This window comes from Xyrauchen texanus, chromosome 8, assembly GCF_025860055.1.
Source record: "Xyrauchen texanus isolate HMW12.3.18 chromosome 8, RBS_HiC_50CHRs, whole genome shotgun sequence".
Taxonomy (NCBI): domain Eukaryota; kingdom Metazoa; phylum Chordata; class Actinopteri; order Cypriniformes; family Catostomidae; genus Xyrauchen; species Xyrauchen texanus.
Window position 1 is genome coordinate 7378404 of NC_068283.1, and position 13827 is coordinate 7392230.

Consider the following 13827-nt stretch of genomic DNA (forward strand, 5'->3'; position numbering starts at 1 on the left):
TCTTCAACCTCTTATCCGAAGTCGAGCTTCCTTAAACTTCCCTATCCCGAGCCACATTAACCAGCTCTGACTGGGGGACCCAGAGGCATTCCCAGGCCAGTGTGGAGATGTAATCTCTCCACCTAATCCTGGGTCTTCCCCGAGGCCTCCTCCCAGCTGGATGTGCCTGAAATGCCTCCCTAGGGAGGCGGCCAGGGGGCATCCTTACCAGATGCCAAAACCACCTCAACTGACTCCTTTCGATGCAAAGGAGCAGCGGCTCTACTCCGAGCTCCTCACGGATGACTGAGCTTCTCACCCTATCTCTAAGGGAGAAGCCCACCACCCTTATGAGGAAGCCCATTTTGGCCGCTTGTACTCGCGACCTAGTTCTTTCGGTCATGACCCAGCCTTCATGACCCTAGGTGAGGGTAGGAACAAAAATTGACCGGTAGATCGAGAGCTTTGCCTTCCGGCTCAGCTCTCTTTTCGTGACAACGGTGCGATAGAGCGAGTGCAATACCGCCCCCGCTGCCCTGATTCTCCGGCCAACCTCCCGCTCCATTGTCCCCTCACTCGTGAACAAGACCCCGAGGTACTTGAACTCCTTCACTTGGGGCAATACCTCCTTCCCTACCTGGAGTACGCACTCCATCAGTTTCCTGCTGAGAACCATGGCCTCAGATTTTAGAGGTTTAGTTTAATAGACATTTTAGATCAGAAATTAATAAAATCAATATTCACAGATAATTTATACACAAAACATATTGGAAATACCAAAATATTTTTTTTTAGAATGAAACATCACAGTTGTTAAAGACAATGAGCATTAAGCGGTGTCGTCAGCAAGTCGTTTCCCATCATGCCTTTAGTCACCGCAGTCGGGGAAGAGTTACTGAGCCGCGAGAGTTTTTTGGAATACGTCAACATGACATCACAGCAAGTCAGACCACGCTCTGGCACAATTCTAAATGGCATGCACCTCGTGGTGATCCCCACTGATCGGTGCTGCGCAGATTTTGCTCATTTCGAATTAGCTTTTTAATGTATTCAGCAGTGCTGACGCTAGTCGATCTGTCTCGGTTGGACTGCGGTTGCCAAGCACATGATTGGCCACTGCTGTCATCAATCATAAGGTTGCAAGCGCCCTTAACCGTTGACGTTGCTTCACAATGCGTAGCTGGAATTCAATACTTTTCAAACGTTCCCCTCCAACTGCTTGGATTAATTTTGGTGCACAATGGCCACTATTCATGATTCAATGAATTCCAGATGGATAAATTCAAGTCTGGTGCCTGCATTTATTTTTCCACTGAATATCCCAGCTCCGTAGGAAATATCAGATCATGGAAGCAAAATGTGTGCAAATAAATTTTCATGTTGTCTTTAGTGGTTTTGTATTTATACATGGTTTATGCATTTACTTCTAAGAGATGTGAGAAAAGCACACATTTTACTTTGATACTAGGACAAAATAAATGTGTTAATTAAAAGACTGAAGATTCAAAAATGAACTGACAAAGTTTATCGGCACGCTTTATTTGTCGTCAAGATACTTCAAACTTTCCAAATTGTTGAACAAAAATAAATTAATGAACGACAGCGATTATACTACCAAAAATGTATTTGCAGATGCCGTTTGATCTCGGCCACACCTGCAACAGCTGCAATCTGGAGAAAACTGGAAACAGCCAAGCACGGCAACACCGGATCTTAACAGCTAACCAGCAATACTCAACAGCTAGACAACTGCGCCTAATGCACAAAAAATACACAAGACATGGGGTTAGAATACAAATGTCACACAAATAAAATACAAAAACCAAAATAAAATACAAAAACTGGTATGTTACACATGCTGATCAGAACCCAGGCTATTCTTACTCTTCAAATCACTTCAAAATAAAGCATCCTAAAGAATATTCATCTTAAACATTTGCAGATTTAAGCAGAATTTTAACAACAAAAAAGCAAAGCTACATTGATTTCTGTATTACACAAATTATGTGCAGCTAATACTCAAAACAATCACCGAGACAAGTTTACCTTTAAGGCCAACAGAATTGTGATGCTCGTCCTACTCAACGAATTAAAAAGGACACACACGTTTAAAACAACCTCACAGAAAATGGGTACAATGTATTGAAAGAACAAAGGGCTGTATAACTATGAAACAGTTCGACAATGCCAATCAGTCATAATGACCTTAAGGCTCATGTAGCCATTGTGTAGCTTTCAGGATTTTCAATCTGTTGTTCCTCAGGCTCCAACAGAGGTCACATGTTTGGAATCGTCCAATGGTAAGGAAGACCTGGGAGAACACAAAACAGTAGTCAAACGTGGGACGAAAACTTGAAAAAGTATGGAAATGGAAAGTGGACAAATGGATTGACACGGAGCACATGGTTGCTGGGGGTCAAAATGACATTTACAACTAACCATAACAATTACTATTATATATAGATCTGTGGATGCGCATATGACGTGTTTGGCATTACATTAATCAGACTGCATAAGCATATTTACTGATATTTAATTGGGTATCATTTGACAGTATTGGTAGTCAAAGGGGCCGTTCACACAGAATTGGTTTTAATTGTTGTTCTAAGGACATTTTTGGCCATTGTGCCGCATCGCACTTTCAGCATCTCGCACCTTGTGAGTAGTTAGGGGTGGGCGATTAACTGGTTTAAACAATATACCGATATATAAACAAAAAGTGTCACAAATGCTAGAGTATTATCTATATAGTGGTTATGCATGGTACAGAATGTGTGTTCCAATCAGGGGTTGCACTCCAAATAATGAGGAATCTGCATTGTATTTTATTTTTTATTGCTTAGATTAGAAAATGTTGAGGAAATTAAATTTAATAATTAGTTCTTGACTGATTAAATAGCATCACTGCAATGTACATGTCTGTTTCTATAAAATAAAAAAATAAGTTTTTCCAAATGGATGACTGGTCTAGTACAATGGACATTAGGACAATTTGAAATAATAATAAAAAAAAAACTTTCATTATTTCTTTTCAGATGTTTTTGTAAACACTTTACATGTAAAAATATACATGTCGTTATCAACCAGAACATTTTTGCTTATATAGGCCACCCTTATCAGTGGTGATAGAACAATATATTGCGCAAACAGTTTAAAAGGAAATGTTACTGTTTGCTGGGTTTCCATCCAAATGTTTAGCATATAGCACAAATTTGACTAAAGAAAATGCTACCTCTTGCACGTTTTTTTTATCCACTAAATAATGCGCAATACCTTGAGGGAGCCAGCCGTGTCATGGCGCAACTGAATTACCTCCTTGCGGGGACAGTTGTATTTGAGCAACTGTACACTTTTATTAAATCCTGCCATAATGAGGGGTTTAAATAGCTGCTCTGCCCATATGCCGCCAGCCTCCGTTTACCTGGGAGAGCCTGCCCTCAAAACTGCTCTGGCGGATTGTGAGAACCCACTTTATTGTCCAGCTGTGGGTTAAACATTTCCAAATGTCGAGGGCTACTTTCGAAGAATTATGTGCCAAGATCAGACCTTTCGTTGGGCCGGTCACATCAAGCTATGAACCCTTTTCACAGACTGCAATGACTGGTTTCAGCGTTATTTAGCAGCATAAATCTAGTAACCGTTTTTATTTTTGCCATTTTTAAAAATAGTGTAAATGTTAAAATTTTTCTTTGTATATATTACAGTGGAATTCGTTTTTTAAAAAACAAGTTACCACAGATGCGACGAGGTTTCCAATACAGCTGCCGAGTGAGCGACTGTAAATTTGCCATCTCTCTTCTGAAGGTCGTAATCCACACCAAATTTCTTTCTTTATTTGGAAAGTTGTGGAAATGTAATACATTTTTCTTTTGATGGAGCAAATGGGTAAGCAAAAATGATATTTGCCTTGGTCTTCCATTCACCGCTATCAAATCGTTTAATGTTGTGTGAAAATAGTCAAGTGTTGAATCATTAAGTGTGAAAAGGGTCCACAGCACACCCATAACACGTGCACAAAATGATGAAAACATCATCGTTTTACAAATAAACCATTTCAATCACTGCAATGCACATTTCGAAACGTGTAAAAAAAAAAAAAAAAAAAAACAGCAAATACATTTTCTAAATCGAAAATATTACATTAGCATAAACAAAATAAAAAGTTGGACGGAGACCCAGTGACTGCTGGTATCGGCCAATAATCATACCTGCTTGTCTGATTAACAGAGGTTGTAGTTCCCCTTGTGTCTGATTTCAAATTTACCATCAGAGCCATCAATGCTAATTAATTTTTTTTAATGCATTATAAGTTTAAAAACACTGGACCAATCAGGTGAATGAAGGGGCAGGTGAAAATTTACATAAGCTCTATGTACAGTTCCATTTCACGCAGTCTTTGTGTCCTGTGTGAAGGCCCCTAACCACAACAGTTTTAACTTTTCTTTCAAAATAGAGGTAAATAGGGTTGTCACGATACCAACATTTCCATAGCCAGTACTGATACCAGTAAAATTTCACGATTCTCAATACCACAGCAAAAAAATTATAATATGGCAATGTGCCATTAAACACTTATTTAGCCTATTTAACCCTATAATGTCAAGTGAATAAATTATGACACACAATGTTTGATGGCTCCTGTTAAAGCAACTTGTGCTTGGTTAAAATGTTGTATATTATTTTATTGAAAAAGCATGTTGAAATTACATGTATCAAATATGATACAACAGGCTTGAGGCATATCTCTCAATCAGCATTACACTATAAATATTCACAAGAGCTTTGAAAATTCTGACATATACTTTTTAGAAGATATATTTAAAGTGTGAACTAATATTTCTGTGTATTTTCATATATGCAGCCTGCTAGATCATTATAAAGATCTCATTATTTTACATTATAAGCTATGATGATGTCATCTTAACATAATGACCTTTAAAACCAAATGTATCAAATATGATGCATTAAAATCATGATTATTACAATTGTATTTAATTTCATCATCAAAATATCGTCTAATCAAATTTATTCCTAAATTTATTTGCGAATAAATATAGAACAATTACTTTAACATGCCATTGATTTTTTTTATTAAACTTATTTTATTATTAATATTAACAAGAACAATAATTCTATTAGTACTGTTATTATTATTACTACTAAAGTGAGAATTACATTTAACAATACAGTTTAAAAAAAAAAAAAAAAAAAAACACTATTTCAGGTGTCTTCAGCTTTTATTTTGATGTGTTTTGAAGGAGGCTTTACTTGTCCTGAAAACAGGTCGCTACATGGCCCTGTGCAATCATTAAAGTGCAAATGCTGTTATTTCATTATATAAATGTATAGTTTGTGCCATGTCATCATCACACACAGGGCGCATGATTCTGTGGAGTTTTGAGCGTTCGGTTTCACACATTCACGTTTAAACTCGCAGCTCATGTAGACTAAGATTGCAGTATTATGCTGTTAAACAATCACAATAGACACGTCACCATTTTAATTTGATAAATTGTGCATTTATTTGTCCCACAAAATATTTTACATTTGTGTGAGCATTTGGAAGCAGCCGTGTGTCAGTCAGACAGCATGTGGGTAGAGAGTCAGAGTCAGTGCTACCGGTACTGCAGAAACACTGGTATCGTGACATCTTCATTTTTAGTACCGACTTGGTATTTTTGTTCTTGGTCTTTAACTAGACATGACTAGAGGTAAACATTGTAGCTTTTATTAACACATAAACTGCCAGCTACATTATGTTTGTACTCCTTAAAATACTTTTTCAAAAAGGTAGGATGCTGTCTGCCCATTGTCTCATAGACGTACCTCAGCACCACCAAAACACCCATCTGCTCCAAAGCAACCCCAACAGGAGCAGGTGGCTGGATCACACACACCTCTAACAGCTCAAACTGCACCTCACACCCCTGCTTTTACATTGCCATACAGGATTCAGCAGCTTGGAGGAAACAATTCCACATTGAGTTCAACACCATTCATAGCATTATCAAAGTAGAACCATCACCTGGTCTGCAATTCAATTATTTTCAATTAGTTAAACACAAAACTTTTAAAAAAAATTTTTATTAACAATATCCTGGCGGTTTCATATAATGAAAGTGATTGAGGAATGGTTCCATCATGCTACAAATTGACCAAAATAGCGTTGATCGATTAAGCTTATATATCATCGATTGATCAATTTTAGCACAAATGCATTCAGTAATCACGGCTTGCTGACATTGAAAAGACCATCTATACAGTCATCCGCCACGAGAGGGTGCACCCTTCACTTCCTCTCTTATAAATCATGGAGCATTTCTGTATAGATGAACAATATGTTTTCTGCATACATTGTGATAGTGTGTTAAAGTACAATATGACAACAAGCACTGTTGATCTCCTCGTTTCATCCCAAGATAAAATTACATCAGTGACTGCCGGGAGAGCATGAAGGCACATTCACCTGACATCTTAGCAGAGAAGTGCTCTTTTATGTACCGTGTACACAGTCCAAATGTCTAAAATATCCCACGATTCACAACGTGACATTTTAATGAAATATGCATCTTGTATACAAGTTATTATTAACAGTAATTCATTAGTATGAATTTGTTTAATTATTATTAAACAGCCTAAATTTATGAAAACACACTGAATTAAGTAAATTTTTTGAGAATAATGCCAATATTTGTGTTTCATAAGTGTATTCATTTAAATTATATTTAAATATTAGGCTACATGCACATATTAGCTGGAGTCCTCAACGTGTGTTTGCGGTATTAACATTAACGATTAATCGATAGTTAATTTCCATGACAATTGATTATGAATATATCTGAAAGTTGGCATCCTTATTGATGCCATTAGTTGAGCCACTGTTGGGGTGTCAGGCTGCTCAAACAAACAAAGTTTTGAAATGTCACTGCATTTACAATTTCAGAAGACTTATTTTTTTATTATTTTTGTCACTTTGGAGCTTGACGGAGCCAGTCGCCATTTACTGTAATATTTGCAAAAGAGCCACCAGGATATTCTTCAGATAATTTACCTATTGTGTCCCATGGAAACAAAAAATAGGTCATACAACGTGAAAGCTATACTGCAAAATATGAAATAATTTTTTCTCCAGTGCCAGCTCACTTTCCAAAGCTAATTGCACTGGCTTGATGCATATATTGTGTAAAATAAGACCGTAAACTGGCTGATCGTCAGGGCAGCTTTGGATTCAAATAAGGCCCTCTAGTTTGCATGCTTAATATAATCTTAAAATACCAAAGTAAATTCCTGCGAATAGTTCTCTTACCTCTGAAAGGTTTTAGGATGATGTGTGTCCTTCTTCACCAGCAGACTTCGGCTGGCTTTTAGACCTTGACCTGGACTTCGACTCTCTGTTCGAAGCAGGTGTGCGGCTCCTGGAACGGGACCTGGATTTGGATCTTGAACGGGACCTAGACCTGGAGGGCGACTTGGACTTCCTCTTACGGGGTGTGTGTGACTTGGAGTGAGACCGGGAGCGAGAGTAGGAGCGTGACCTCGATCTGCTGTAACGGGAGCGGCTGCGGGAACGAGAGCGGCTTCTGGAACGGCTGCGTCTCCGGCGTCTGGGACTGCGGCGAGAGGTAAAGAAAACCCTTAGGCTCCATGGACAATTCCAATAAAGTCTGCCTACAGACATGCACTCTCAGCCCTCAAAATAGGGTTGCCAACTGTCCTGTATTACATTTACGCATTTGGCAAACGCTTTTATCCAAAGTGACTTACAGTACTTATTACAGGGACAATCCCCCCGGAGCAACCTGGAGTTGAGTGCCTTGATCAAGGACACAATGGTGGTGGCCGTGGGGATCGAGCCAGCGACCTTTAGCGCTTTAGCCCACTACACCACCACCACTCCATCGTTAGTCGGCCAAAATGAAGACATCCTGTATAGGATTCCTCCTGTCTTAATTTGTGCACTGTAAGCTTATGCAATGACATTCATATGTCAGATGTTATCAGTTTTTGATATCTGAGCCTTTTTACGAGTACGTGAGCCCAGTATCGGACCCCTTCCAATGAAACGAGAGAACGCAAGAGTAGAGAAATGCATCGGGGATGACCATCTCTTCATGTCATCTTCACGCCTAACGGCATGTTTTTGACAACTTGTGAATTTTGTAATACCTTAAACATTACCCGTTAAAATGTTACTACGTTGTGACTGGAAAAAAACACTTCCGTGTTCAGGAAACTGTGGATACACAATAAACAATGCAATACACTTTGTAAACAGAATTTGTTACATTTTATAAATGATTTTGAATCGTATGTAAACCTTTAGGAGGAAAAAAGGCACTGAAAACATATAATTATCAAATATATAAATCTAGATCATTTTGTCAGCCTCCGCCGCAGGCAGCTCTTTCTCGACCTGCCACCACCAACGGCAGCTCTCTCTGGCTCCGCTACTGTTTTAAGCGACTTCCTCTTGATCCATCACCATTACCTGCGACTCCCTCTCGATCCGTCAGCATCACAGACACCTCCAACTCGCAGTCACCATTACTTTCACCTCTCTTGCGATCTGCCACCATATACACACATGCACAGTGTCCATACACTAGGATATTTAAAACATGAATTTGCATATTCTGTTGCCTCTACAATCCTGTCTTTTTCTTTTGCACAAGAAAACTTGATCCAACCTCCCAATGAACAGCCTACATCGCTTCAATATATGCAGATGTGCATCTTGCACAACTGTAAAAAGAGATGTAGTTTACTTTAGCATAGTTTTAGCCCACTGCGAATTGTAAATTGTCTGCATGTCATCTATTGTGTGTATTGTATTTCTGTGGAGTGTTCTGTTGTTATTTGTACTAATACGTGTTTCTACTGGTCACGTACATCATATGTTAGGTCTACTTACCGCAGTAAAAATAGTTTGCGGTTCGATATTCAGAGTTTATTTGCCAATAAATCCACTGTGCGCTACTGTAGATATGTAAATAACATCTCCTGATATTGTTCATTATCTGTGAATTCAGGTGACGTGGTCCTTCGGTCTATAATCTGTGGTTTTTCTTTCATAGCGACTTTTCATTTTGTAATGTGTATTGTTCAAAAATGTTGTACACCTAGAAGAGTGAAACCACTTACATCTTAACCAGTCCAATTTTTTAATTTGTTCACAGCCAAATTTTTTGTCTGTCAACAATTTTTTTTTTTACGGCCAATTCCATTAAACCTTTAGTCTGTGACCATACAAAATCAGTTGTTTTAGATAGAGCACGATTTGTGAAAACTTTCATGAATCACGTCTTACTAATCCAATTGTCTTGTAGGCTATAGTAAGACATGTCAATTATGGTCTTAGGGAACTCAGCTTATTACTGACAACCCAGACAGGTCATACTATAGGCTCAGTCCTTCATGATCTGTGAAATGTTTCACAGTTCAGTTAACTAAGGCTGCAACTAACAATTATTTTGAAAATAGTTTAATCTAACGATTATTTGAATATTCTGCAATTATTGCAACGATTAATCATTAGCTTTTAACTGATTATTCAGCTTGTGTCCCAACTTTAAAGGTTGTATTAAATGTGCTTACTAACAATAAAGAGTATTTTTTTAAATACCTCTAAATGACATTCACTGAATTAAAGGGGGAAAATACTTTTTACAAAAAATCCTATTGTTATCAAGTGTTTGTCTTGTTTAGACAATTTAAAATTGTCCAAAAATCTCTAAAATAAGATACATTTACTTGAGAAGCAGCATATAAGATATTTAGACTTGCTTTAAGAGAATATATCTTAAAATATACAGCAAGTGTATTTTGTAAATAAGTGTATTTTTTTTTTTATATGGTTATACTTGAAAAATATACGTATATTCAAGATCTATTCTCTAAAACATATATAAATATATTATATGCTGCTGCTCAGGTGAATGCATCTTTTTTAAAGGATTTTTAGATATTTGTATTTTTAATATTATATTCAACATTCTCAGATAACAATTTTTTCTTCTGCTAGTTGCTAAAATATATGTTGTTTTAAGAGTTTGATATTTTTACTGGAAAACAAGCCAAAACAAAAATAAATAAAAAACATATTTTGTTGCAGTGTTTAATGTGGGGAACACTTCCTCTCTCATCTTTCTGTTCACTTCAATTCATCTTTAACTCGCACAAAAAACAAACTCTCTTAATAATAAAGCTGAGTATTGCCAATTTTCTTCATGATAAGAAATGCACAGTGACATTTATTATGATTCAATAAGTCACGAGCCATCATGTAATCTAGCTGCATTAAGAGTGCGTGCTTGAGGGACGAGCGTCCCCGTGACAGAGAGTGTATCAGCTATGTGCTGTTTCAGTCTCCCCCCTTTAGATCGGGACATTCACGCAACTCATAGAGGCGGCGCTGACTCCACAGGAAAATGGCAGTTTCGGAGTTTGTAGTTATTTACATGATCTGCTTCCATATTATTTGAACTTAAAAGCTATAACGCATTAAATATGACTGCATTTAAGATGCAACACCGGGGTGTTTCCTTTAAAGATGCTCGACACACAAGTTTTGTTTCAGCAGAGCGGCAGCACCACTTACTCCACAACGAGTGTGTTTCTGTAGTTACTTTGTATTTTTGCATTATAATTCCATCATACATCACCTGAAGCTGTATGGAAAGTTTAGATTGCATCTGGACTGTGTGCTGTGTAATTCTTCCTCTACTCATTCAGGTGTGAGCTGCAGTGCAGCATCATCACATACAGTATCCTCCATATTTTTGGTCTTTTTGTGTTTGGAGATTTGAATTGACGCAAAGCCTGGAGAACAGTGTATAGGCTATATTCAGTGTAAATAACAAAATTACATTTTCATTCTATATAATATACCAATAAATCGTGGGCTGGAGCATTTTAAAATGAATTTTGATTGCTCTGTCTACATATCTTTTAGCCGAATTCAGCATTGTGTGATGTTGGCAGTTCGAGTGAGAGCTGCCTGCAGCGGTGGCAGGTCTCAGAAAGATTTTACCCCTACTGGTCTTCTCTTTACTGTTGTATATGAAACTGGTGTTGAGCGGGTAGAATTCAATGAAGCTGTCAGCTGAGGACATGTGAGGTGTCTATTTCTCAAACTAGAGACTCTGATGTACTCAAGGCCGGATTTACCACTGGGCCGATTGGGCCGGTGCCCGGGGGCCTCCGACCTCTAGGGGGCCTCCAAGACCCCACTAACTGTGTGGCCTCATCCTTTTTTGTAATTTTTTTATTAGTATTAAATTAAATTAAAATTCATGAATGCGTGTGTAATTGTGCGTATGTGTGTTAACAATAATTTATTTACACGCAAAAAAGTATCATGATCAGTTTTTCGGCTGATGACGAGTCAGGTTACCGCGGAAACTGTTGATAGCAAAACAGGCGGTAGAAGATAGTGTGAAAAACAGAGAATTGAGGACATCGAAAAAAACAAACAAAATGGATAAAAAACGGTGGAGCAGCGGAGCCACAAAACGTAAAGCTAAAAAGGAGAAGGATAGCAGAGAGGTTTTAATTAGGAGTAATATTCCAGCCATCTCTACTTTTTTCAAAAGTCGGCTCGACGAAAATAAAGAGCCTGGCGGCGCCGGCGCCTGCGGTGATGCTGAGTTTAGCACAATATCCAGCTTTGCTATTTTAGATGAACCTGAGCATCAGCACCAGCACGACAAGACAGAGAACCCCAGCCCGCCTGGAGTGACAGACACCTATTCAAATGCCTCCCCACCACCACAGTCTCCGACTCCGCTTGAGACCGAAACCGAAGCAGGTGCTGAAGGCGGCAGAGACCCGGCGGTGACGTGCATTACCAGTTTGACCGCCTCAAAATGTAGGCATATCTATTACCTTTTCCCCTTATTAAAAACCCTGATTATTAGATGCCCGGATCTAGGGAATTGGTTGATGAAACATTGATTAAAATTAGGATTTAAATGAATACAAAACGAAATTCACTTTAAAGAAAGGCTTTGTGCTTTCTGTTTGAGGTCTCTGTGAAAACGTTTTAAAGCATTCTTTACTTTTAGTGCCGCTTTCAGAGCGGTCACGTCCGTAACATTTTTTTTCCTCATAAATGCGAACACGAAAAATAAAATAAAATGAATATTTTATTCTGTGGAGACTGTCAATCCTTCTTCGTCCGGTGCCGGTGGGTACTATTACTTTTGATTTGCGCAGTGTAATTCACTGAATTGATTGCTCTGCTACCAGCCTCTGTCACGTTACAACCTAGTATATCGTTGATCATCTGTTTCTCCGTAAAAAAAACAGACTGTACAGACATGACTATAGTTATTCTTAGTTATGTTATTAGCCTGTATTTTCATAGATTTTAATCTGCTTTTATTCCAATAAATTCTGTTGATTTTGTTCTGTGATAGTTTCCATTTTGTCTTTTGTTTTATAGATATTTATAGATCTCTTTTGCTGTCACAGTTAACATCACAAGAAATGGAGTTGGTGTTTTTGTTTTTAACTAAAGAAAAAGGAGGAAAGGAAAAAGAAAAGAGGAGAGGAGGAGGAGGGGCCTCCAAGATTTTGTGCCCAGGGGCCTCTGCTTCCTAAATCCGTGCCTGGATGTACTTATCCTCTTGTTTAGTTGTACATCCAGCCTTCCACATCTCTTTCTGTCCTTTGTCTTTGAAGACTGTAGTTACACCTTTGTATGAAATCTTCAGTTTTTTGGGGGCAATTTTAGCCTTCATCACTCAAAACAATGATTGACTGACGAGTTTCTAGAGAAAGACGTTTCTTTTTTTTGCAATTGTTGTTCATATAATGACCTTAAGACATGCCAGTCTATTGCATACTGGGACAACTCAAAAACAATGTTAAGCTTCATTTAACAAACCAAATAGCTTTCAACATGGATTTTCTAGTACCAAATGATCACTTTAGCATGATTACTCAAGGATCAGGTGTCTGAGTGATGGCTGCTGGAAATGGGGCCTGTCTAGATTTGATCAAAAATTACTTTTTTCAAATAGTGACGCTGCTGTTTTTTACATCAGTAATGTCCTGACTATACTTTGTGATCAGCTGAATGTCACTTTGATGAATTAAAGTACCAATTTCCTTTCGAAACAGCTAAATCTGTACATTAGTCCAAACTTCTCGCCGCCAGTTTGTAATATATATATAAAAAACATTGATCAACACATTTTGGCAAGAACAGTTAGTAGCAGTAAGGTGTAAATATACAGGATAGTAAATGTGTTAATTTTACCTTCGGCTGCGACGGCCGTGTCCGCCGTGTCTTCTCCCGGCTCCCCCACCGCGGCGCCCCCCGTAGTACGAGTCGGGCGGACGGCCGTATCGGGCCATCTGAACCCGGAGCTCTCGTCCGTCCAGAATAGCTCCATCCATTGCGTCCATCGCATCTTCGGCATCCCTCTTGTCGTGAAACCGCACGAAGGCGAAGCCACGGCTCTCTTTCGTGTATCGGTCTCGGGGAATATAAACGTCCCCGACTCGGCCGTACTTTTCAAAGACGCGCCGCAGCGTCTCCGGCGACGTGCGATACGTTAAATTATCCACTTTCAACGAAGTCATGCCCTCAACGTCGGGCGGTGGCCTACCATAGCTCATTTCGAATGGTGTATCCAACACACTAGAATAATTCCCGCAGCTTGAGATCGAGAAACGAACTCGTTTTGCGTGATCAAGCGATTAAACAAGCACGGGTTGCCGTGGTGGCTCACGCGCCTCCTTCAGTCTGCGAACACATAACACAATGAGCTCTTGTGCGCAACCGCAGCGGGGCTTCAGATCACGCGCCCACACTAGCAAAATGGACCCGAAACCAGAAACTTA

At 38.8% G+C, this 13827-nt stretch overlaps 1 protein-coding gene across 4 annotated transcripts; it reads right to left on the reverse strand.

Annotated features, from left to right (window-relative positions):
- Positions 1 to 1499: 1499 nt before the first annotated feature.
- LOC127648001 (serine/arginine-rich splicing factor 2-like) lies at positions 1500 to 13756 on the reverse strand. Of its 4 annotated transcripts, XR_007971124.1 has the most exons (5): positions 13241 to 13756; positions 7286 to 7589; positions 5806 to 5938; positions 2185 to 2290; positions 1500 to 1734 (listed from the first exon to the last, which is right to left on the reverse strand). XR_007971124.1 is itself a non-coding variant. In XM_052132554.1 (3 exons), the coding sequence occupies exons 1-2, from the start codon at positions 13600 to 13602 to the stop codon at positions 7298 to 7300; spliced, it is 654 nt and encodes a 217-aa protein (XP_051988514.1). In that variant the 5' UTR covers positions 13603 to 13756; the 3' UTR covers positions 1500 to 2290; positions 7286 to 7297. The 4 variants fall into 4 exon arrangements, 1 of the variants encoding a protein (XP_051988514.1); XR_007971123.1 differs by lacking the exon at positions 5806 to 5938; XR_007971122.1 differs by having other exon boundaries at positions 1500 to 2290.
- Between the last annotated feature and the right edge of the window lie 71 nt (positions 13757 to 13827).